The sequence below is a fragment of the Macrotis lagotis genome, chromosome X (genome assembly GCF_037893015.1).
Source record: "Macrotis lagotis isolate mMagLag1 chromosome X, bilby.v1.9.chrom.fasta, whole genome shotgun sequence".
Classification (NCBI taxonomy): Eukaryota; Metazoa; Chordata; class Mammalia; order Peramelemorphia; family Peramelidae; genus Macrotis; species Macrotis lagotis.
This window is the reverse complement of record NC_133666.1, coordinates 429,420,619-429,444,287: the sequence shown is the minus strand read 5'-3', so window position 1 is coordinate 429,444,287 and position 23,669 is coordinate 429,420,619. Positions and strand designations below refer to the sequence as shown.

Here is a 23,669-nt window from a genome sequence, read left to right as displayed (position 1 = left end):
TAATATATGGCAAAAATGGACAATGAGAGAAAGGGAAATGTACTGGAATATGGAGAGGTAGAATAGGCTAAGATATTTCATATAAAAGATACTTCATGTAGCTTTTGCAATAGTATGGAAGGAGGGAAGGTGAGGGGGAATGAGGGAGCCTTCTTTCTCATCAGAAATGGCTCAGAGAGGCATACACATTCAATAGGGTATAGACATCCAGAAGAAAAAGGAGAGAGGAGGGACAAGGGGAGGGAATGGGGGGATATGGGTGATAGAGGAGAGGGTAGATCATAGGAGAGGATAGTCAGATATAACATGGTTTCTTTTTTTTACTTTTTTTGCAAGGTGCTGGGATTGGGTGGTCTGTTCAGGACCACGAGTCAGGTGGTTGCTGGGTCTCTGGGGCGGGATGTGGGCTTGGAGCTTCTTGACCCAGCACCAGTGCTCTGTCTGCTCTGCCACTTGGCTGTCCCACAATACATTTTTGAAAAGGGATAGAGTGAAAGGAGAGAGAAAATATTATAGATGGTAATGGAGAGGACGGATAGAGGGAATTACAATCAATAACAACAACAATTTTAGGTGGAAAAATATGGAAGTAACTACTATGATGGACTTATAACAAGAAAATGATCCACCCAAGACAGAGCTGATGGTATCAGAACATAATTTTTTCTCTTTCTTTTACTTTGTTTCTCATGAGGTTTTATATTTTTGTGGGGGAAGGATATTTTACTCTTAAACAAGAATATGTTTGCAATGTATAAATAAATTAAAGAAAATTTTAAAATGGAGAAAAAAGATTAGTATAAAGCAAACTTTTCACGACATATGCACATTATTATTATTATTATTACTATTTTTGATTAGTTAGCAATAAAGAAAGAATACAATGAAAAGTAAAAAAAAAGAAAAAAATTATTCATTTGTCCAAACAGGGTTAATAACACACAAATATGGCCAGCTAACCATCAAAAGGATTATCAATTTGGCAAAATTAGAAATCAAACAAAATAATGAAAAAGAAAATCATATATTTGGATCAATAAATGAATGGAAATGTTTTGATAAAGTTAAACATGCATTACTGATAAAATGGTAAAAAGAATAGGTTTAGAACAGAGGTTCTTAACTTAAGATCTGGATCTGTGGACATATTTACATACATACAAATACATATAAATAGTAACATTTCAATAAAATTGGTTATTTATTTTATAATTTAAAAACATTTCTTTACCAGGAAGAGGTCCAAAGATTATTCCAGTCTATCAAAGATATCCATGACATTTAAAAATAAAATTAAGAAACTAAACTAAAATATGTTCTAGCAGGATTTTTTTCCCTCTCAACACAATAAAAAAAAGTTTCTCTCTACCTCAGTCCAAGAGCCAACATAAAAGACTGCAAAGAAACCTAAGTGTGTTACTCATACACACAAACACATAAACATGCATACAATGAGGTCTATTCTCATTGCTTTTATATAATAGCATTAGAATATCTAGCACTTATCTATAATACAGGGAAAAGATATTAGAGGAATTAACAACAGAAATGATGATGAGACTGAAATATAATTATTTGAAAATGATTTCTTAGAGTGTCTAAAAAAATCCATTTGCAGGGTGGCTAGGTGGCGCAGTGCATAAAGCACCGACCCTGGAGTCAGGAGTACCTGGGTTCAAATCCGGTCTCAAATACTTAATAATAATTACCTAGCTGTGTGGCCTTGGGCAAGCCACTTAACCCCATCTGCCTTGCAAAAACCTAAAAAAAAATCCATTTGACCAAAGTAAAAAATTAATCGATGCAATAAATAGTTGAAAGTCAAAAGATATAAGATTAAATCATAAAGAACATTCCATTCTTGGTTACTAATATTAAAAATCATTCAGCAAGCATTTATTAAGCATCATCTATATACCATGATTTGAACTAGATACTGAGATAAAGTAAAAAAAAAATCATACTTCATTTCCCTCCAGGAGTTTACATTTCATTAGAGGAAATTTGATTAAAGTATCTAATAAGGCACTACGAGCTTTAGGAAAACTCTGCAATTGTGCTCTGGGAGAAAGATCTGATCTCCATCCTGGTTATAACAGACATATTCTTTTCTAAGTTTCCATTACCTGGATTTCTGGTTGTCTGTGATCCCATAAGAGTTGAAAACATTCTGATGTCTGAGGCAAATAGTACAGCAGTTTAGTCACTCCCAGGAAAAGCATGTGCTTTAACTTTTTTTGTCCAAGAATTCTTTTGTTGTGGTGGTTAGTTCACCTCATGGAGAAGATTATTTAAAGGAAAAAAAAACACACCTGTTTACAACTGTCAAAATAGCTAATTGCAAAAAATGAAACGAATTTAAAATTGAGAAAACGGGGTGATAATTTGGAAAATACTATGTAAGAATTTAATCTTTTATCTTTATGAAAACTATTATTATGATCTATAACTAATGCAATTTTCTCAAATTCATAATAATTTGTCAGGAAGTAGTTACTATGTAAGAGTCTTCATGAATTTCCATCTGGTTTGAGTTATAACAACACTTACTTAGTGACCATTTTTTGGATGACCTGGAACATTTTTGAAGAAAATTCCCAATGCTGCAACAGCTTTTAACCAAAACTTCTCTTAGGAATAGCCAAAATGTCCCTAGCCAACAGGCAGAAACCAGGTTTTCCTTCAGAAGGTGGAGTAAATCAGAAACATTAGGCCATCACTACAGAACTGTCTTATGCAGGTGGCTGTGGGATGGAGGCTGAAAAAGAAATGCTACCTTAGAAGTAACTTCACTACTAAGAACTGAAAAAAAATGCAGCTTAGGCATAAATGTATTTTGCTTCTGCATTTAGGCAATCTATATGTACTCAAATATTTTAGACTTGCTAAAAGGAAAGATCTTAGAAAAAGTCTAACCTCAATTCTTTTTTTTAAATTAAATTACTTTTTTAGTTAACCAAAATCTACCTTTTTTCTGTTCCATTTTCTCCCCACACACCTGAAAAAAAATTAAGTCATGCAACAAACATGTGTGTGCGTGTGTGTATATACATGTGTGTGAATATACATGTATGTACATGTAATATAGTGTCAAGCAAAACAAATTCCCACATTGGCCATATTCAAAAATATATATTGGCCATCTCAATGTAAATGAACCCATTACCTATCTATCAGGAGGTGAGTAATAGGTTTCATCATGAGTCCTTTGGAATTGAGGTTGATCATTATATTAATGATAATTTTTTAAGCTTTTCAAAGTTGTAGTCTAACCTAATTTCATTAGAAGAAGGCCAAGATATATAATGGCTGAACTGGAAATATAATTCAAGTGGATTAATTTCCAGTCTAGTACTTCCTGACTGGCCTATAAACAATTCTCTCTCTCCTGAATCTTATTATTAGTACCCTATTTCCCCTCCTCTCACTTTTTTTTTAATTTTAGGACCAAGCATTTTCTAAGACATTTTTGCTACTGTAGGCCTGCTCTAAAGAACTAGACACTAACATATCAGCCAGTGGTCTAGGTCAAGTAGTAATCTGTTTATCTGTTGTCTGAAGAGCCCTGCTTTAACAAAGACTTAAAACCAAGTCATAGACTAGGGAAATGAGCAAACAACAGAAGGAAAAAAATTTGACCATAACCAATTACTTTGGCCCCATGGAGAATCAAAATACACATTCAGAGGCAGCTAGGTGGCTGTGGATAGAGCACCAAGTCTGGAGTCAGGAGGACCTGAGTTCAAATTTGATCTCAGATATTTAATAATTAGTTGTGTGACCTTGGACAAGTCACTTAACCCCACTGCCTTAAATAATTTTTTAAAAATACACATTCAGATGGCAAAGTCAAAGTTTCTTATTCAAAGCCCCCAAGAAAAGTATTGTGTGGAATATTCCCAGTAAAACCCTCACACACTTAATATTTCTGGTGAAGCTCTCTCAGGCTTAAGAAATATTAAGGAAAACAAACTATTATTAATTAGACTACTCTTGGAAAATCGTGTGGTCCAAAGGAGGCTCAGAGCCACCTGCTTTATGATAAGTCTATTTTTGCAAACTGGGAGGATAGTCTAACCATAGACATTATTTCATTAAGATAGTGATGAAGGTCCCAAGTTACCTCACCCTCTAGTGGGAAAACTATTATGAAAACATTTCATTCTTCTCTCTGTGTCTGTTACTGGGGTAGATTTTCCACGAATAAGATTCTACCTTTGGGGATTCAGTCAGTGGGTTAAAGGAAAAGGCAGTTAGGGAGGGGGAACCTGTGTTAGGGCCTATATAATCTTGCCTAACTGTCCTTTGGGCATATGTATATTACCACATGTATATTATACTTTCATATTCAGCTCCCTCTTGTACTTTGCCTATATATGCTCCTTCTAATTGCTCTAATAAATGAGAAGGTTCATATGAGTTATCAGTATCATCTTCCCACTTTTGGTGTAAGGTTCTGAGTTTGCCCTTTTTTGAGAAAGACAATAAACAAAAACTTGCTTTGCTCAGACCTAGTCTCCAAGAATTACTTTTAGGGTAAACTTATCACAAACAGTATGAATTGGTCTCAGGCTATGAAAGAGTTCCAAAAGGGATTTTGAAAATCAAGTAAGGGAGGGTGAGGAAAAATTGGGAAGAGAAATGAGACTGATGCAGGAAAACCATGAAAACCAAGTCAGCAGCTTGGTGAAAAAAATAACATCTTAAAACCCAGTTTAGGTCAAATGAAAAAAAAGCAATCTAAAAGACCAATGAGGAGAAGAATACCTTAAAAAACGGAACTGGCCAGATGGAAAAGGAGATATAAAAGCTCTCAGAAGACAACAATTCCTTCCAATGTTGAATGGAACTAAGGGAGGCAGATAACTTTGTGAAAAATCAAGAAACAATAAAACAAAACCAAAAGAATGAAAAATTAGAAGAAAATTGAAATATCACACTGAAAAAAACAACTGACTTGTAAAGAAGAGATAATTTAAAAATTATTGGACTACCTGAAAGTCATGACCAGGAAAAAAAGTCTAGACTTCATTTTTCAAACAATTTTCCAGGAAAACCGCCCTGATATCCTAGAAGCAGAGAGTAAAATAGAAACTGAGGGACTCTACCAATCACCTCCTAAAAGAGATCCCAAAATAAAACTGCAAGGAATATTATAGCCATATTTCAGAACTTCCAAGTCAAGAAGAAAATATTACAAGCAAACAGAAAGAAAAATTCAAATATCAAGGAGCTACAATCAGAATAACACAAGATCAAGCAGCTTCTACATTAAGGGCTTGTAGGGTTTGGAATATGATATTCCAGAAGGCAAAGGAGTTTAGATTAATCAAGAATCAACCCCCAAAAAAGCTGATGGACATTCAGTGAAATAGGTGACTTTCAAATTTTCCTGATGAAATGGTCAGAGCTGAATAAAAAGCCTGATTTCCAAGTACAGGACTCTGATGAAGCTAGATAATGTGGAGAAGGGTAAATTATAAGGAATTTAATGATGTTGAACTGCATGTATTTCTGTATGGGAAGATGATACTGATAACTCATATGAACCTTCTCATTTATTAGAGCAATTAGAAGGAGCATATATAGGCAAGGTACAGGAGGTAGTTGAATATGAAAGTATACTATATTATATAGATGGAGTCAATGGGTGAGAAAGAAATGTGCTGGGAGAAAGGGAAAGGAGAGATAGGATGGGGTAAGACATTCTTGTAAAAGAGGCAAGGAAAAGCTTCTGCAATGGAGTGTAAGCAGGGGAAGGTGAGGGGGAGTGAGTGAACCTTCATACTTATCAGAAGAGGCTCAGAAAAGGGAGCAGAACTAAGAGAACATTGTACACATTGACAACAACATTGTGAATTGATCAACCTTAATGGAAGCAGCTCCTCTCAGCAGTTCAGAGCTGGGACAACTGTATTAGACCAGCTATGGACAATGCCATCCACATCCAAAGGAAGAAAAATAAAACAAGACAAAACAAAAACAACCCTACATAATCTAAATGAATACCACATTCTTTTTTTAAAAATTTCTCTTGTGCATTTCTTTCTTATCTCATGGTTTTCTTTCTTCTCCCTTAATCCTAATTCCAAAAATGACTAATATGTAAACATGTTGAACACAAATGTGTATGTACAATATTCACCTGACTGTTTGCTGCTGAGAAGAGGGGGGGGGTGGGGAAGGGAGGGTGGAAAGGAATTATGTAACTTAAAAGTATGCATATGCATGTGGATGAATGTTGAAAAACTTCATAACATGTAATTGGAAAAATAAAATATCAATTAAAAAAACAAAGTGGTTCAGAGAGGAAATAACAAAACATACTCAATAGTGTATAGAAATCTATCTCACCTAGAGAAAAAAAAAAGGAGAGGAAAGGGATGGGAAAAGGGGAATGGGGAGGAGAGGGGAGGGGAGGAGATGATAGAAGAGAGTGAAGATTGTCTAAGAAAGTAGTCAGATACAAGACACTTTTGAGGAGGAACAGGGAGAAAGGAGAGATAGAATAGAATAAATGAGAGGTGGGGAGGAATAGGATGGAGGGAAATAGTTAACAATAGCAACTGTGGGGAAAAAATATTGAAACACCTTCTCTGATGGATGTAGAATTTGATCCATGCCAGAGACAGAACTAATGGTATATCTGAACACAGACTGAAATACACTTTTTCCCTCTCGCTTTATTTTTCTTGATATTTCTTTATCTTTGTGGGGGAAGGGGGAATTATGTTTACTTTTACAACAAGACTTTATGGTAATGTGAAAATAAATTAATTAATTTTTTAAAAAAGAAAAAAGAATCTACTATATGCCAGTACTGTTCCACAGACTGGGGATACAAAGAAATATAAAAGCCTATCTTCAAGGACTTTATATTCTGTAGTAGAAGACACACATAAAAGCATATATGAAGTAAATATAAATTAATTTGGGGGTTAGGAAAATGCTAAGCTAAGGTATGGTAAAAGCTTCATTTAGAATGTACCACTTGGGTTCAACTTTGAAGTAAAACAGGAATTCTAAAGAGATATTGTAGTCAAGGGGGATGGATATAGGAGGAGGAGCATCTTGTGGGGAATGCAAGTAGGCCAGTATGGTTGTTTGGAGGGGAGTATTATAAACCAGTCTTTAAGTAATACAGTCTACATTGTTTTAACCAGAAAACTCCATATCAACCTTTATTTTACAAAACATATCTTTTCAGGGTTTACATTCTCCACATTTCTTTTAGTCATCTACAGTATTTTACCAATCATATCTCAGATCTTTTCAGTTCCCTAGGATGGAGTTCATCTGGTAAATAATTATTGCTTGATTTAAAAAAAAATTGAGTAAATTCACTATCTTTCTGTAGTTCATTATCTTCCAATTTACCAAAGTCCTTTCTTTGATCCCTTGCCCCAAAAGAAATTTAAAACATTATTAACAAACCACAAAAACAAAACCCCACCCTTTTTTATTTTAATATTTATTAAAAGTTACAACCCATCCAGACTTTAGCCTTCGTGAAACTATTCCAAAAATGTGCTATGTTACTCTTTTGTATTCATCCTCAGTTGCCTGCACCCTCATTTCCATAATATTTTAAAATCTGAGTTCTTCATTGAACTTATACAATCACAATGGCTTCCTAAGATGATCTTTTTCTTTCTACTGGGAAAAATTTCATTCTTGAGAGTTTCCCCTGACCTTTCAAGTGAGTAACTTTTAGAATCTTAGGTCCCAAAATTCTAACTGGTCTCTGAACTGTGTAATCCTAAAGTTTAGGGTACGTGTTAATTTATGACTAGGATTCCCTTGTCTTACAAACTTAATAAAATGCCATTTGTACTCCAGGATTTGTACTCCAGGAGATCTAAGAAAAAATGAGCTATATGTTTCAAATATAGTGTTTTTAATAACCAAAGGAATGCTAAATTTCAATTACAGGTTAATGAAAATAAAGATGTATTTCTTCCCATTCAAGTTAAAAAATCCCCAGATGGTTCTGATATCCTAACCATAGGTTAAAAAGTCTTGTTTTAGAAAATCTGTGAGTTTAGGAGAGAAATAAATATCTGTGAAAAACAGAGACAACCTTTAAGGAAAATTGATCTAAGGGCAGTGTTGATTTTATTACAGGCCACATCCCATATATGTGTACCTGTGTGCATATATACATATATATGCACATATGTGAATACACATATCTATATCTATAGAGAGAAAAATATATATCCTTTTATTGATGATTTCCTTCCAGCTTTCTTGGCTTCCTTCATGTCTCATCTAAACTTTAACCTTCTTCAAGAAACCTTTCCCAGGGGCGGCTAGGTGGACACTTAATAATTACCTAGCCGTGTGGCCTTGGGCAAGCCACTTAACCCCATTGCCTTGAAAAATCTAGGGGAAAAAAAAACCTTTCCCAGTCCTCCTTAATCTTACTATGCATATTGCTCTCCCCACCTCCCTACTGGACCATGAGCCCTTTGAGAGCAGATATCTATTTTTCTTGGGGTGAGGGATTGTTTGTTAAAGCTTGTTTTGTTTTGTGAATTTTTTCCCACCTTTTTGTATTCACAGCATTCAGGATAAAGTCTGGCAGTAGGTACTTAAATGCTTGTTGACTTGGCAGTTCTTTATATCCTAGCCATTTGGTGAGGGGAAGGAGATTTAATCTATACCCATCTGAACCCTCCTAGAAAAAGAAGGGGAAAAAAAGTAAAGGAAAAATAAGCACAAACATCCAATACATTGAAGACATCTGATGATGTAAGCATTGTTCTGCCTTCATACTTTTCTATCTCTGCTATTAAAAAAATATATTCATCACTACTGGTTCTCAGGGACCTTCATTGCTTATTTGTTTATTTTATCAACATCCTTCTTTAAAAGGAAAACTATATACATATGTAACCTAAAACATAATGCAAATTTTAGACTACATTTGGATTTTTCAATTTGAGGAAAAATGTAGCCTTTATTCAAACCAATAATCTCTCACCTTTTGTATCATAGGCACACAAACATAAACACCCTGAAATACCAATTGAAAATCAGTTGAATAAGCATCTCTTTGATGAAATGAATATAGCCAATCCTCAACATACATTCTTAGAAAATGGTATGAAAGTAAAAAAATATATGAATGTCAATATGATAAAGGTTAAGTTTCTTTGACCACCAAAAATTGTAATTTTTCAGTCAAGATTGCTGAAAGTGTAATTTTCTGCATATGATCCTCATAATAAAACATAAATTGTGATAATATGTACTTTTCCTAGCACAATAACAATAAAATAACTCATAAAATGTAGTACACAAACTAAAATTGGTAACATGAAACACATTTTTCTTGTTAGTAATTCCTTAGAATATTGTAACCTTTTGTGCTAATATCCTAATTTTTAAAAACCAATTTCAGACAATATTCACTTTTCATTGCATATGAAATTTACAGTACCATAAATGTCAAGTAGCAAATAAAATTTTCAAAACTAAAACTTTTTTAGCCTACACTTACCTTCCGTTATGTCAGATAATGTGAAAGTATAGTACTATATGGAAGTATAGTAACTACTGCAAACCTCTCTGCATTGGTTACCCTATGAAAACCAAAGAGGTTGCTGGTACTTTAGTCACTGCTGTCAAAAAACATCAAGACTTGCAAGGTCTTGACATCATCTCTGACTCTCTTTCCTTCACAACTGGTAGACAGATGGCAGTAGAGACAGTGAAGTTTTCATGATCTTGAAATAATCAATGAGCTACATTGGCTTCATGCATGGTTTGAGATCATTAAGGGTCTTGGAGCATGGGAAAATAGGAGAGATGAGTTGATGTTTAACCTTGAAGCAAAGATAAATGATGGAATCAGCAAACCCAGGGAGTTCTGGACTCAACAACAGTAGGATGAACAAGACCAGTAAAGCTGCAGTAGGATAGCATTTGCTTCAAAAACTTGCATGCATGGCACTTCTCATTTTTTTCCTCTACTGTGTATAGTCACAAACATGCTGAGTTTCCAATGAGAATGTAAAAATGAGTTATTAAAAAAAATCATAAGAATGCTCAAAGTCCCAAAAGTTAAACCAAGAATACTAAGAATTGACTGTGCTTCCAGTAAGGTTAAGGGTTGTTGATCATTTGCAACTTAGTTTAATCAGTTTCCCTCTTCTTAAAAATCTAGCTGATAGAATCTTCACTGAGCTTTACAGAATTTCCCAAAGCAATTCACACTCCAAGATAATTGTGATGCAGAGATTATGAATGTAGAAAAATTATAATCAGAAACAAATTCTGTAATTTTTTTAATATTGTTAAAATCTGGGAATCTTGTTAAGGGTGTGGAAGGATCTTTGCTCTTGAGATGTAAATTGACTCCTATTGTGTCATTGTTTAATGTAAAATTTGTATCCTATCTCCTCATTTCCACCCCAGGCCTTTAATTCTCTCCCTGGTTTCATCAAGTAAGGGGGGAGGGAGGGATTTCCCCATTGCCCTCAGTGCCCAGATAAGGGGCAAGGCTATAAAATCTAAGCTGGACCTCCGCTAGGCCCAGTCCCCTTCTCTCCTCTCTTCTCTCTTCTCTTATCTCTCTCTCTCTCTCTCTCTCTCTCTCTCTCTCTCTCTCTCTCTCTCTCTCTCTCTCTCTCCCTGCCTCTCTTTTATCTCCCTATCTCCCTTTTTTCAGTCTCAGTCCACCAAGCCTAGCCTTTTGTTATTCACCCTGTTCTCAAGTAGTTTTTTTAAACCAGTTTACTTTGCTATATTTTTTTTAGGTTTATGCAAGGCAAATTGTGTCAAGTGGCTTGCCTAAGGCCACACAGCTAAGTAATTAATAAGTGTCTGAGTCCAGATTTGAACTCAGGTACTCCTGACTCCAAGGCCGGTGCTCTATCCACTGCACCACCTAGCCGCCCCTCCCTTTGCTATGTTTTATAATAAAATCCTGAGCTTTTTTAAAATCAGAGAATGCAAAAATTCATTCATCTTTCAGTGACTCTCATTTCTTGATTACTCCCAAACTCTATCTTTAATTGGTGACCCCAAAAATCCCAGAGGCAATAGTTTGATGATACTTTGGGAGGTCAGGTATAAAGATATTTTCATGTACTCCTAAATAAAAAATAGAGATGGAATAGATTAGATACACAATATACTGAAGTAAGTGACCACAGTAACCTAATGTATGATAAATCCAAAGTTCCAAGTTATTGGGGCAAGAATTCATGCTCTCATTAAAAACTGTTAGAAACACTGGAAAACAGTCTGGCATAAACTATATAAAGAAGAACAATTCATACCATATACCAAAATAAATACTAAATGAATACATGATTTACACATAAGCAAATTAGGGGAGCATGGAAAATCTCATCAGATATTAGGATAAGAAGAGTTTATGACTAAACAAAAGATAAGAGAGGATCACAAAAGGCAAAATGAATAATTTCAATTACATTAAATTAAAAAAGGGTTTGCACAAACAAAATCAATTCAGTCAAAATTAGAATGAAGGGAGGAAAGTGTGTGAAAAAAAATTATAGCAAATTTTCACCCCACCTCCAGGGAAGGTCTCATTTCTCAAATGTATATTCAATTGAGTCAAATGTATTCTATTCTCCCAGTTGATAAATGATCAAAGGATATGAACTAGCAGTTTTTAGAAGAAAATCTCAAAGCTATCGGCAGTCATATAAAAATGTTTTGAATTACTAATGACTGGAGAACACAAATTTAAACAATTCTTAGACACCACCACACATCTATCACATTGACTAACATGGCAGAAAAAGAAAATGAAAAAACTGGGGGAGATATAGAAAAATGCACTGAAACACTTAATGCAGGACAAAAATCCACTGCCAGTGGAGCTGTGAAATAGTCCAACTATTCTGGAAAATAATTTGGAACCATGCCCAAAGGGTTATAAACCTCAACATACCCTTTGACCCAGTAATAAATATTGCTAGTGGGATTGTACTACTAAGGAGATTCAGAAAAAGAAAAAGAATTCATATAAACAAAAATATTTATATAGCAGTTCTTTTTATACTGGCAGAGAATTGGAAACTGAGGGGATGTCCCTCAGTTTCTGTTGGAGAATAGAAAAAGGATGTGTGTATGGCATGTGATCGTAAAGGAATACTATTGTTCTCTAAGAACATCGAGTGGGATTGTTTCGGAAAAACCAGGGAAGACTTACATAAGGTAACGCAACATGAAGTGAGTAGAACAAAGAGAGAACTCATAGTAACAGCAATATTGCAACAACAATCAACTGTGAAAGACTTAGCTCCTCTGATCAATATAATGATTCAAGATTCCATTGGAATCAATTGGATCCAAGATTCGAATACAAAAGACTCATGATGAAAAATGTTATATACCTCCAAAGACAGAACTAATGAATTCTGAGTGGTACATATTGAACATATTTTTTCACTCTTAATTTTTTGTTTTTATTTTCACAATATTGTTAATGAGGAAATATATTTTGAATGACTTCAAAAAAATAATATTGCATCATACTTTGGAAATTGGCAACTTTCCTAGTCAAGTAGAATCATAGAATCAAAGGAAACTCAGAGGTCTTCAGTTTAACTTAAAACAGATATATAAATTCCAACATAATATCCAGTCACCCAGTCTCTCCTTGGGGAGATCACCAGGAGTGTACTGCACTATCTTGGACAGGTTTAATTAAAGAATTATATAGCAGTTTGTGTTGTGTTAAAATCCATATTCTTGATGCACTGGTCTAAATACTACCCTTTACATCGGACCAAGGAAAAAAAAATTACCTTTGAAATAAAAACCACAGTAGTCTGATTATCTATCATGTTTTTTTCTTTAACCTAATTTGTTATGGTACCAATTACAGAATGCAATCAAAAGCTTTATATGTTAAGATTGATATGAATCCCTACTACTGCATTTATTTTTTTAAAAGAATTATATTTCAGTTCATGTAAATTTTCCACAACACAATGATTTTTTCCTTATCAAATATATTTTCATTGCGTAAAACTTCTTTCATATCTTCACCAAGTAATTAGTCTTCCAAACATGCATTAATTTAGGTTAGTTGCTAAACTGACCAACTCAAAAAGTTATATTCTTTATCATCTGGGAAAGGTAATTCTAAGTGAATTATTTTTTAAAATATGGTACATTATAGTTATTAAGCAAAGGGAAGGAAGGATGTACTTAAAAATTAATATCCTATTTTTATTTGGGGGATAAAGGTAGCACATATATTGCTATAATAAAACTCACTGAACCTAGAGGCAAATGCTTTGGGTTTAGGTCAAGGTTCTGAGACATTGCTGAATGATCTTAAAAATAATCTCTACAAGCTGAAGTTTTTTTTCCTCCATCAAATATATAAATAATGATACTTCTACTATCTCATAGGGATGTTATGAAGATCAAATGCAATAATTCATGTTAAGAGCAAAAGCCTTCATAACTATCACTATATGTTTCAGGAGATATTATTTGATCGGTGGTACAAACCAAAGATTTAATAAAAGACCTTTGTGGATATGAGAAGTGGGGGGAGGGAGAAAGGAGGAGGGGAGGGAGGGAAGGAGGGAGAATGCTGAGAGAAAGGGACATTGGGGAATAAAATAAAATATCAAGAAAAGAAGCAGGCACATCTTACTACTCTTAAAATTTTGCATGAACCCACACTTTTCACTAGAAAAGGAGGGGAAAGACTTTCTCTTTTCTGTTGAATCATATGGCTCCCAGGATGTAGACCTCAAGCCAGTCTATTATTGCCATGATTTGGCAAATTTTGAAGGGCAGACCTGGAAACAGTATTTGTGATAGTCTTTCCATGGAAAAACATGTTTCAAGTGCCATCCTTCCCAATGTATTTACAAATGAACTTTTTAGTTGCAATAGTAAAGCAAATACATATTTAATAACCTAAAGATTACAAAGTACTTTGCACATATCTCATTGTAACAACCTTGAGAGTTAGTATTAGTGATATCATTATCTCCATTTTATAAATAAGAGACAGAGAAAGACTATCATTTGTCCATAATCATGAAGATGAGATTGAACAGAGGCCTTTTTGACTCCAGTTCCACTCTCTATGCCTCATTATAAGTTAGAGACTAACCATATTCAGTATTTAAAAAGTTTTTGTATCTGGTGTCAGACACTTACTAATTACCTACCTGTGTGGCCTTGGGCAAGCCACTTAACCCCATTGCCTTGCAAAAAAGTAAAAATAAAATAAAATAAAATAAAATAAAATAAAATAAAAAGCTTTTGTAATGATTACAAGTTGACCCTCATATATGAAGAAAGTAGTCTTGGGGCAGCTAGATGGTGCAGTAGATAGAGTACCGGCCCTGAAGTCAGGAGGACCTGACTTCAAATCCAGCCTCAGACACTTAATAATTACCTAGCTGTGTGACCTTGGGCAAGTCACTTAACCGTATTGCCTTAAATAAAAAAAAATTTTTAAAAAAACAGCCACTAACAAAAAAAAAAGAATGTTAGTCTTGATTTAATGTCAGTATAGTATGTACTACATGTCTTGTATTAATAACAGATCTGTCCTGAACCATTCATAATTTCTAATGCAGTCTCATTTTAAAATTTTTTAGCACTGATATTCTTTTTTTTTTAGGTTTTTGCAAGACAAATGGGGTTAAGTGGCTTGCCCAAGGCCACACAGCTAGGTAATTATTAAGTGTCTGAGGCCGGATTTGAACTCAGCTACTCCTGACTCCAGGGCCGGTGCTCTGTCCACTGCACCACCTAGCCGCCCCAAAACTGATATTCTTATGGGATATTATAGGACTATAAATCATAGAATCTCACAAGCTCCAAGGAATCAAAATTTGGGGAGACCCAAAAAGCAAATAAGTGGGGTACACTTAAATAATCAGTCTACCACATATTTCTAATAGTCATTCAAGAAATGTCTTATTAAAAAGGAGGCAAGTTGACCATGTGCTAACAAATAAATAGCTCAAACATTCTACTGCTTCCCACAGAATGTTTGAGAAAAAGAAAAAAAGCAAAGGGCCTTTTTTTTTCTTCTTTTCTTTTTTTTAATCTCTTTGAGGGAATAGATTTGTAGCAATATTGCTAGGTCAAAGGTTATGCATTTTATAATATTTTGGGCATAGCTCCAAACTGGTTTCCAGAATGGCTGGATCAGTTCACAACTCCACCAGTATTGCATTAACACTCCTACTTTTCCACATCTCCTATAGCATTTGTTGTTTTCTTTTTCTGTCCAATTAGTCAGCATGATGGGGGTGAGGTGGTACCTCCAAGGTGTTTTAATTTGCATTTTCTTTTCATAGAAAGAATGTCAGATCTTCTCAAAAAAATTTATGAGATAGTATAGAGAATAGTACAGAATGGGAAAACATTTGATAAACATAATTTCCACCATTGGAAGGAATGAATCACAGATCAGTTCAAGTATTACAAGCACTCTTCTAATCCACAATTGAGAGGTGACTTTACTAGGGTTAAAAATGTATTGTGGTCAGAACCAATCATGACTGGCCAGGAACATAGAGTAGGTTACTACAAAAAGTGTTCACTTGTCCCCATATCCATCCCCAAAAGCTAGTGGAACACCACTCTCCACTCTTACTCAATAAGCACTTCTAGACTAGATTAGGTATTGAGAAAACTCTAATCACTCCTCTGATATTAAGGTAAAAGTATTCTATCTAAAAATCTATGTTTTTTAAAAGCCATATTATTTTACCTAGGAGAAAAGTTCATAAGGTATTGTTCTTTCGCATTATTGCAGTGAAAAAGGATTAGTTTAATTTGTCAGTATCTCTCATAACAGAAGATCCCAAACATGAGATATTCCCCTTGATGGGGTACTCTGATAGGAAGGGAACATAGGCAACCTATGGACATCATGAGATCTCCTGGGAAAGGAAAGGAGATAAAGGAAGGAAAGGATGCTAGAGACAAACTTGACCTATTTGACAGCTTTGCCTATGGGCAGCCCATAGTAAGGCAGAACAAAGAGAAGATAACTGGTCCACAAGGGAATTAAGTCATGACCTGTTCTCATTAGCACTCTGGTCTAACCTACTAAGCTAAGTTAAGGATCAACCTGCAGTATAGGAGCAAAATGTTATTTGGAAACATGGATAAACCAGCTTAAAATACAATAGGAACTGGTATCTCCAAATTTCTTTCTCAAGTCCTATAAGTGCTTAATTAATATTTCATGTCCCCACAAATAAGCACTAGCTCCATGCGTGGAATTCTCAAAATTCTGAGGATAGAAATGTTTCAGTTCTCACATTTTCCCATAGTCACAAGTATGTTAAGAAATAAATGTATCAAGGTTTTTTCCCTCCAATTTAAATTAATATTTTATACCCAAACATGTATGTATACATATATTAACTATATATGTATATATACATATATTAACTATATATGTATATATATACATACACAAACACACACAGAATTATCCGTGTGTGTGTGTGTGTGTGTGTGGTTCTAAGATGGGAAACATATATATATATATATATATATATATATATATATATATATATATATATATATAGTGTGTGGTTAAATGGGAAACATATATATATATATATATATATATATATATATATATATATATATATATAGTGTGTGGTTAAATGTTTCCCATCTTAGAACCACATACACACATATATACTTACTATATGTGTATATGTGAATGCATGTATAGATATATACATATATAAATATATATATATATGAATATATGAAACCATAAACAATTATGAGACCTAAAGTTAAAGATTGAAGAGTCCTAAAGACCATCTAGTCCCAATCCCTCATTTTACAGATTAGGAATCCCCAGCAGTAATGAGTAATCATTGTTACCTTAGTAATAATGTTGAGTCAATGCATTCTGTCTGTGCTCTTGGGGGGAAAAAAGTCTATTTCAGGGGTCAAAGTAAAAGGTTAAAGTAACTTCTAAAGGTTGAATAAAATTTAAAAAGTCACAGATGGAATGGAAATTGGAAAATGCTGAAAAAATTCCATTTTGTTCTTGCATAAATTGAAGTTCTTATCAATTGAGCAAGTCTCTTCCTTACAGAACTCAATCCAGTTTGGGTTTTTTTTTTTCATTCTATTTTTCACTATCTGGAGTGCAAAGTAAGCTTTCTACATAGGGGGAAAGTCTTTAAATAAGTAACACAACTTACTTATTCCTGTAAATAAACACTTATCTAAGACTTCTGGAGAAATCCTGATTCAATAAAACATTCAGTACTTTAAAATTTTTTCAAAAATAATCAAACAACTTTTAAGTGGGAAGTTAGTCACTAAAAATGAACCTAAATCTTTCCCATCCCTCGCCTCATGCTTCTGAGATCCATTCACATTTTTTAGTCAGTACATACAAAGATTGCACAAGGTACAGACTAATGACCTTGGAATAAAAAGAAGATAAAGAAGCCAAATGATGTGCTGCTTTTGATTAGTGATCAGACAATCTACATGAAGAAATTATTTTTATTGCCAGAAATTTTTTGTAGTTGCAAACTTTCTAAAATTCTATCCTTATAATGACTAAATGAATCCTTTCCTGTTGGGCTGATGGTATTTTCCCCAAAGATAATGGACATCATATCGGTTATATCTCTCATCAAATGACAGTTTTATTCTGAGATTGGGTATTATTTTCTTATTTTAAAATCATGATTAAACTTTAAAATTTCCTCAGTTCCTGTCATGGGGAAAAGAAGATTATATATGTATTCAATGTAAGGTATATTTAGGAAGCAAGGAGGAAAAATATCAGGGAAAATATTATGTGCTGCCACAATATTGTAAGGAAATAGATTCCCTGATTATTTAGTTGCAGTTGAAACACTACTATCTCCATCATCTTGCAGTTCTAATCCTGAAAGAACTGTTTTTAGTCTTAGTTTACAAAGACATGCTTCTTTTTTCCCTTTAGAGAACTCCCACAATAATGAGTATTGTAATGGGAGTTAATGATATTGCAAGATAAAAAATATAATCATCTGGCATTAATTAATTTAGGAATGGAACAATTCATATAGACCTTAAATATAAGCTCTAACTTTCTTCATGATATCCTTTTATGAAATTCTTCTTTAAGAAATTATTTTCCCTGAACTATCTAAGCTCAGTCAGCATGTTTCAATTACAGGCTTTGAATTTGCAGAAAGACACAAGTTCATTTTCAATTACATGAAGCAAACTTGTCTCTGGGTAATGGAGTACTGAAAAGTCCTTGAAATAAAATGAATGAAAATTACTACTTTTTTTTCTTTGAGCCCTATTAGTTTCTTATCTCTTTCAAATGTGGCTTAGTCTCCTAAATTCTCACTAACATTATATTACATAGTGAATTTGGAGTATTTTTTTTTGAAAGATAAGCAAGTTCCATACTGGTTTGCACTCCAGGATTTGGTAGAAGATGCTAAACACAACTAGGTGCAACATTTTAAGATTTTAAAATGTTAGACTTTCATTTTTTAAAAACTATCACTGACATTTACAAGACTTTCTGTAATTTTCTAATTTGTTTTCAACTTAATGGAAAAATCATTCCTATAATAGAAATTTCCTCCTTAGAAAAATTTGCAATGAGAAAGCCATAAGCTTCTCAGACTTACATTCACCACCCTAAAACCAAAGCTCTCCATAGTTGCACCTTTTCAATGAATGCTACTTAATTTCTTGAGATCACAGAATAGAAATAACTGCTGGTAGATGGCTAGTTTTCTTTGTCCCTGTCTCTATCTCTGTCTGTCTCACTGTCTCTATCACTATCTCTCTGTCTCTGTCTCCCCCCCCTCCACTTTCCTCTTTCCCTCCCCTTTCTCCTCCTCCTCCCATCACCCTCCCTCCCTCCACCTTTGAATCTTTGCCTTAATTCAGGAAGTATACTTGGTAAACAGAATGGAAGAAGAAAAGAACGAAGAAGGAAGGAGGGAAATAAGGGGAGGAATGAAGGAAGAGAAGAAAGGAGGAAGATTAAATACTTTCACATTGTTCTTACAGCTAGTTACTGACAAAGATAAGCCTAGAATTCAGAATATGTTTCCCAGGACAGTATTTTTTTTCCTTGTGATTTGATTGTAAGACTTCTGCTCCCTCTTATTCCAAGTACATTAAAGATTTTTTCCAATTTCCCTATTCTCAAGAATAACTAGAAGGTATCCTCTGCAAAAGATAAGGGATCTCTTGTAAGATTTTTGCTTTAGCGACTTTAAAAATCAATAATAAACATGAAATTTTGCAAAGCACCTTACCTCCTGCATGTATATGTATTTTGCATGTATATGTATATTTGTAACCATACATATATTTGTTTGTATTTTGTTATCCCCATTTGAGTTCTGAACTGGTATTTGCAGCTACATGATTCAGTAAGTAGCTAAAGCACTGGAGCTCCAAATCAAGAAAGACCTCAGTTCAAAACCAGGTTCACACACCTCCTGGACAAGTCATTTACCTTGGGTCTGCTCAGTTTCCCCATCTATTAAATGGGGATGATAATAACACCTCCTTCCCAGAGTTGATGTGAGGATAAAATAATATTTTAAAGTGATTTTTTAAACCTTAAAACACTATGTAAATGCTAATTACTATCATCATTATTGTTAATGGGACCCCCAGTGCTTAACAGAGCACACATAAAATGCTTCACAAAAATTTGCTGACTGACTTAGCATCTTACAAAGTGAATAGCAGTAGGAATTCCAAATATATTTTCCCACACAGATTTATAGGGAGTAGACTGGATTCTTCTGACTGAATTCAGACAATATGTTTTTTTAAAAACCTACTGTGATAGCTAATTATTCTCAAAATATTTTGACAGTTCACTTTGACTTTATCTCATTAAAAGTTAATTATTATCCTGCTCCCTAACAATTTCTTCATATGCCAAACATTTAAATGTAGAAAATTCAAATGGCATCTGTAAGGCAAGTTTTCTTTTAAGAGACATTTCTTTAAATGCTGGGGGGGGGGGGGGGGGGGGGGGGGGGACAAGAAATGAACCAGCTATCCTGTAGTTAAGAGGCCAGACAATTGTAGTTCAGATAAAATTGCTCAGTATTTTTCTTCACTCTGTTAGGAAAATCATCAAATACTAAAGAATGACTATGAACCCATGGGTGAAATTATTTTCTGGTTTTCCCCTTTCAATTCAATCATTTTAATTGAGTGATTTTGACTACCAGATTTGCACTTTTCAAGCACGTGATTTTTCCCCCACAATCAATTTATGTCGAATTTTAACAGCTAATTCTTTCTTTCAGTGTTATATTTTCAGATGCCAGATAACAGTCAAATGGCTACCTCCATTTGAAATAAAAATCTGTATCTACCACCACCTTGTGTTAAAACCCTTGAATCTACATTTATGCCCTGCTTCCTTAATATTCCCCCAAAGAACTTGTATTCCTGGTCATGTTTCATTTTTGTTCTTACAATGTTAGTGTAAGAAAGTATAGAATAAACAGTTTCTACAAAAATGTATACATGAAGATCAACCCTCTAACCTTTATGTAATGTTATCACACCTAGAGTTCTCTTTGAACTACTAGGCAGTTCCCATTTTCTAGTTGTCTCACCCAAATTCTCCCAAATAAGCTATATTTGTTCAGGCTCCCATCTTAAATGTCCAAAAAAAGTCTCATGTCCACTGATGAATGGAAGGAGTGAAATAACTCAAGAATTTCTTTAAGAGTCAAGAGATATTAGAAAGCAGGCAGTACCTTAACCTAGGATCAGCAAAGCTGACCCCTTTATTCTTTTCACAAATTTTAGGTCCTTTCCCCCTTTGGGGGTCAGTTAGCTTGAAAGATGATCAAGGGGGTGTTAAATTCAAAGGCAGCTCTAGTTTAAAGGGGCTCTTCCAGCACTCCTCAATCTGTCTTCCAGGGAAGTGGAAGTGCATCTAGTGGAGAAACGAGTCCCAAGTTTATGCGATGGAAAAAGGTAATGAAAAGCACAGGGCTCCTGAATTCAGAAATCAGGGTCCCTTAGGTCCCTAGTCCAAGTTCTAACTGTAACTAGGTGACTTCACTTCTCTACTTGACTTCACTTCTCTAAGACGTTTTTTACTAATCTATAATGTGAGAAGGCTGGACTTCATAACTTTGAAGTTTCCTTTCGAAAGTAAGATCTCATCTTGCTATCACTTATACATTATGTTTCTTCCTTAAGGATATGATTTCTCTCTCATCACATTCAATTTGAATCAATGTATACCATGGAAACAATGTAAAGACTGGCAAATTGCCTTCTGTGGGGGGGTAGGGGAAGGAATAAGATTAGGGGAAAAATTGTAAAACTCAAAATAAAATCTTTAAAAAAAAAGAAAGTAAGATCTTAGAGATCACTTTCTCAGAACTACAAATAGGACTATCACATTGCTCCAATTAGGGTTCCAAAAATATGGGGGGGGGGGGGGGAGAACAAAAAGTCAAAGTTCAAAGAGTGCTTCTTTAGGAGGGATACTTGAGTATTTTCATTCCTTTTTTTTTAGGTTTTTTGCAAGGCAATGGGGTAAAGTGGCCACACAGCTAGGTAATTATTAAGTTTCTGAGGTCAGATTTGAACTCAGGTACCGAGACTGAGTATTTTCATTACTTTATTTTTTTTAGGTTTTTGCAAGGCAGTGGGGTTAAGTGGTCACACAGCTAGGTAATTATTAAGTGTCTGAGGTCGGATTTGAACTCAGGTACGGAGACTTGAGCATTTTCAAGGTGAATTGTAGTTATTTTAATCAAAGCTACTCCCAGAAATTCACCTTTAAGCATCTCTATCAAATAGAAATGCCCTGTTTTTATAAAGTCTGACAGAGCAGCTTTTCACAGTTGTTCGGAGATGAAAAGATTCGGAATGCACGAGCCCCCCACCGAATGATGTCCGGCCCCTGCAGACCGAGGTTGCGGGGGTGGGTTGGGGAGGGGAGCGGGGCTGGAGAAGAGGGTCGTCACCGGGCAGGCTGGCCGCGGCTCGTGTGAACTTACAGGACCGTGGTCTGCTGTGGCACCCTAGGGATGTGGTCCAGCATCAAATGCATGCAGCGGACGGTGCTCTTAAAGCAGAGACAGCGGCTGGGGCAGGCCAGAGTCGGGAGGACGCACAGCGCCAGCAGGAGGCCGGCGCTCCGGCAGCCGCGGCCGGGCTCCATCGCTCCCTCCGTGGCGCCGGCCGAGGCTTCTGCGACTCGGGGCGGCCAGGCTGGAGGGCTGCTCTCCGGGAGAACCCAAGCGCCGTCCAATCAGAGAGGGGCCAGATCGCGTTACAGGCCGGCGGGCACGGGGCAGCCCTGCGCTCACAGGGCAGATGCTCAGTCTCGTCAATGTAAAAGTCCCCCCTCCCCAATCCGTTCTGGAGCCGGGCTCCTAGAAAGTCACTTTTTCCAAGGTGCATTCCAGCGCACTTCGCACCTCCTCCTTGCCCCTAGCTTAACTTTTGAAGCTTCTTTTGATTAAAATGGAAGAGAATCAAGGCAGAGCTGAGTTGGGTTTTTTTGTCTTTTTAACATCACCAGATCCTAAAGGGTAGAGTTCTCATTAGATGATCTAAAGCACAAATATTCCTTCGCTATTCAACGTCTGATCATTTAACATGCAGCCAGGATAGGACAGAAACTATATTTTATAGTAGGCTACACGCTTAACTGGAAATAAATACACTTTACAAGTAGTCAGATTAGTTGTAATGTTTAAATGTTAAAGTCGTGAACCTAAAACTCTGAAAGCCAGGGGAAACTGGCTGTGGAAACCATAGTCTAATTTGACTGAACAAGTCAGCAAGAATAAATTATCAATATTGTTGGAAGGGTTGTGGGAAATCTGGGACACTAATGCAATGTTGGTGGAGCTGTGAACTCATCCAACATTTCTGGAGAGAAATTTGGAACTATGCCCAAAGGGCAGCAAAAATGTGCATACCCTTTGATCCACTACTGGGTCTATACCCTGAAGAGATGCTGGAAAAGGGTAAAAACATCACTTGTACAAAAATATTCATAGCAGTCCTATTTGTGGTGGCAAAGAATTGGAAATCAAGTAAATGTCCTCCAATTGGGTTTATGGCTTAGCAAATTGTGGTATATGTATGTCATGGAACACTATTATTCTATTAGAAACCAGGAGGGATGGGAATTCAGGGAAGCCTGGAGGGATTTGCATGAACTGATGCTGAGTGAGATGAGCAGAACCAGAAAAACACTTTACACCCTAACAGCAAGAGGGGGGCTATAATCAACCTTGATGGACTCACTCATTCCATCAGTGCAACAACCAGGGACAATTTGGGGCTGCCTGTGACGGAGAATACCATCTGTATCCAGAGAGTTTGAACAAAGACCAAGGACTATTAACTTTAATTTAGGAAAAAAACTGGTATCATTGTCTGATCTTGCTATCTCTTATACTTTGTTTCTTCCTTACAGATATGATTTCTCTCTCATCACATTCAATTTGGATCAATATATACCATGGAAACAATGTGAAGATGGCAAATTGCCTTCTGTGGGGGGTGGGATGAGGGAAGTAAGATGGGGGGGGATTATAAAACTCAAAATAAAATCTTTAAGTAAAAAAAAGAATAAATTATCAAGAGGATAATTTCATTATTTAATAAACTTTCATTTGGTCAGCCTCTCGCCTTCT

The 23,669-nt window shown here is 35.3% G+C and overlaps 1 protein-coding gene across 4 annotated transcripts in view; it reads right to left on the bottom strand.

The window, feature by feature from the left end:
- The window catches only part of PXDNL (peroxidasin like), a 586,539-nt gene extending 564,351 nt beyond the window's left edge, over positions 1-22,188 (bottom strand). For 3 of the 4 annotated variants that reach the window (XM_074206820.1, XM_074206824.1, XM_074206821.1), the window contains exon 1: positions 22,017-22,188. In XM_074206820.1, coding sequence (XP_074062921.1) covers positions 22,017-22,180 — 164 coding nt within the window. In that variant the 5' untranslated portion in view covers positions 22,181-22,188. Of the gene's footprint in view, positions 1-2,126; positions 6,101-22,016 lie in introns of those variants that run through there. The other variant, XM_074206822.1, reaches the window with a different exon arrangement.
- Positions 22,189-23,669: the final 1,481 nt, after the last annotated feature.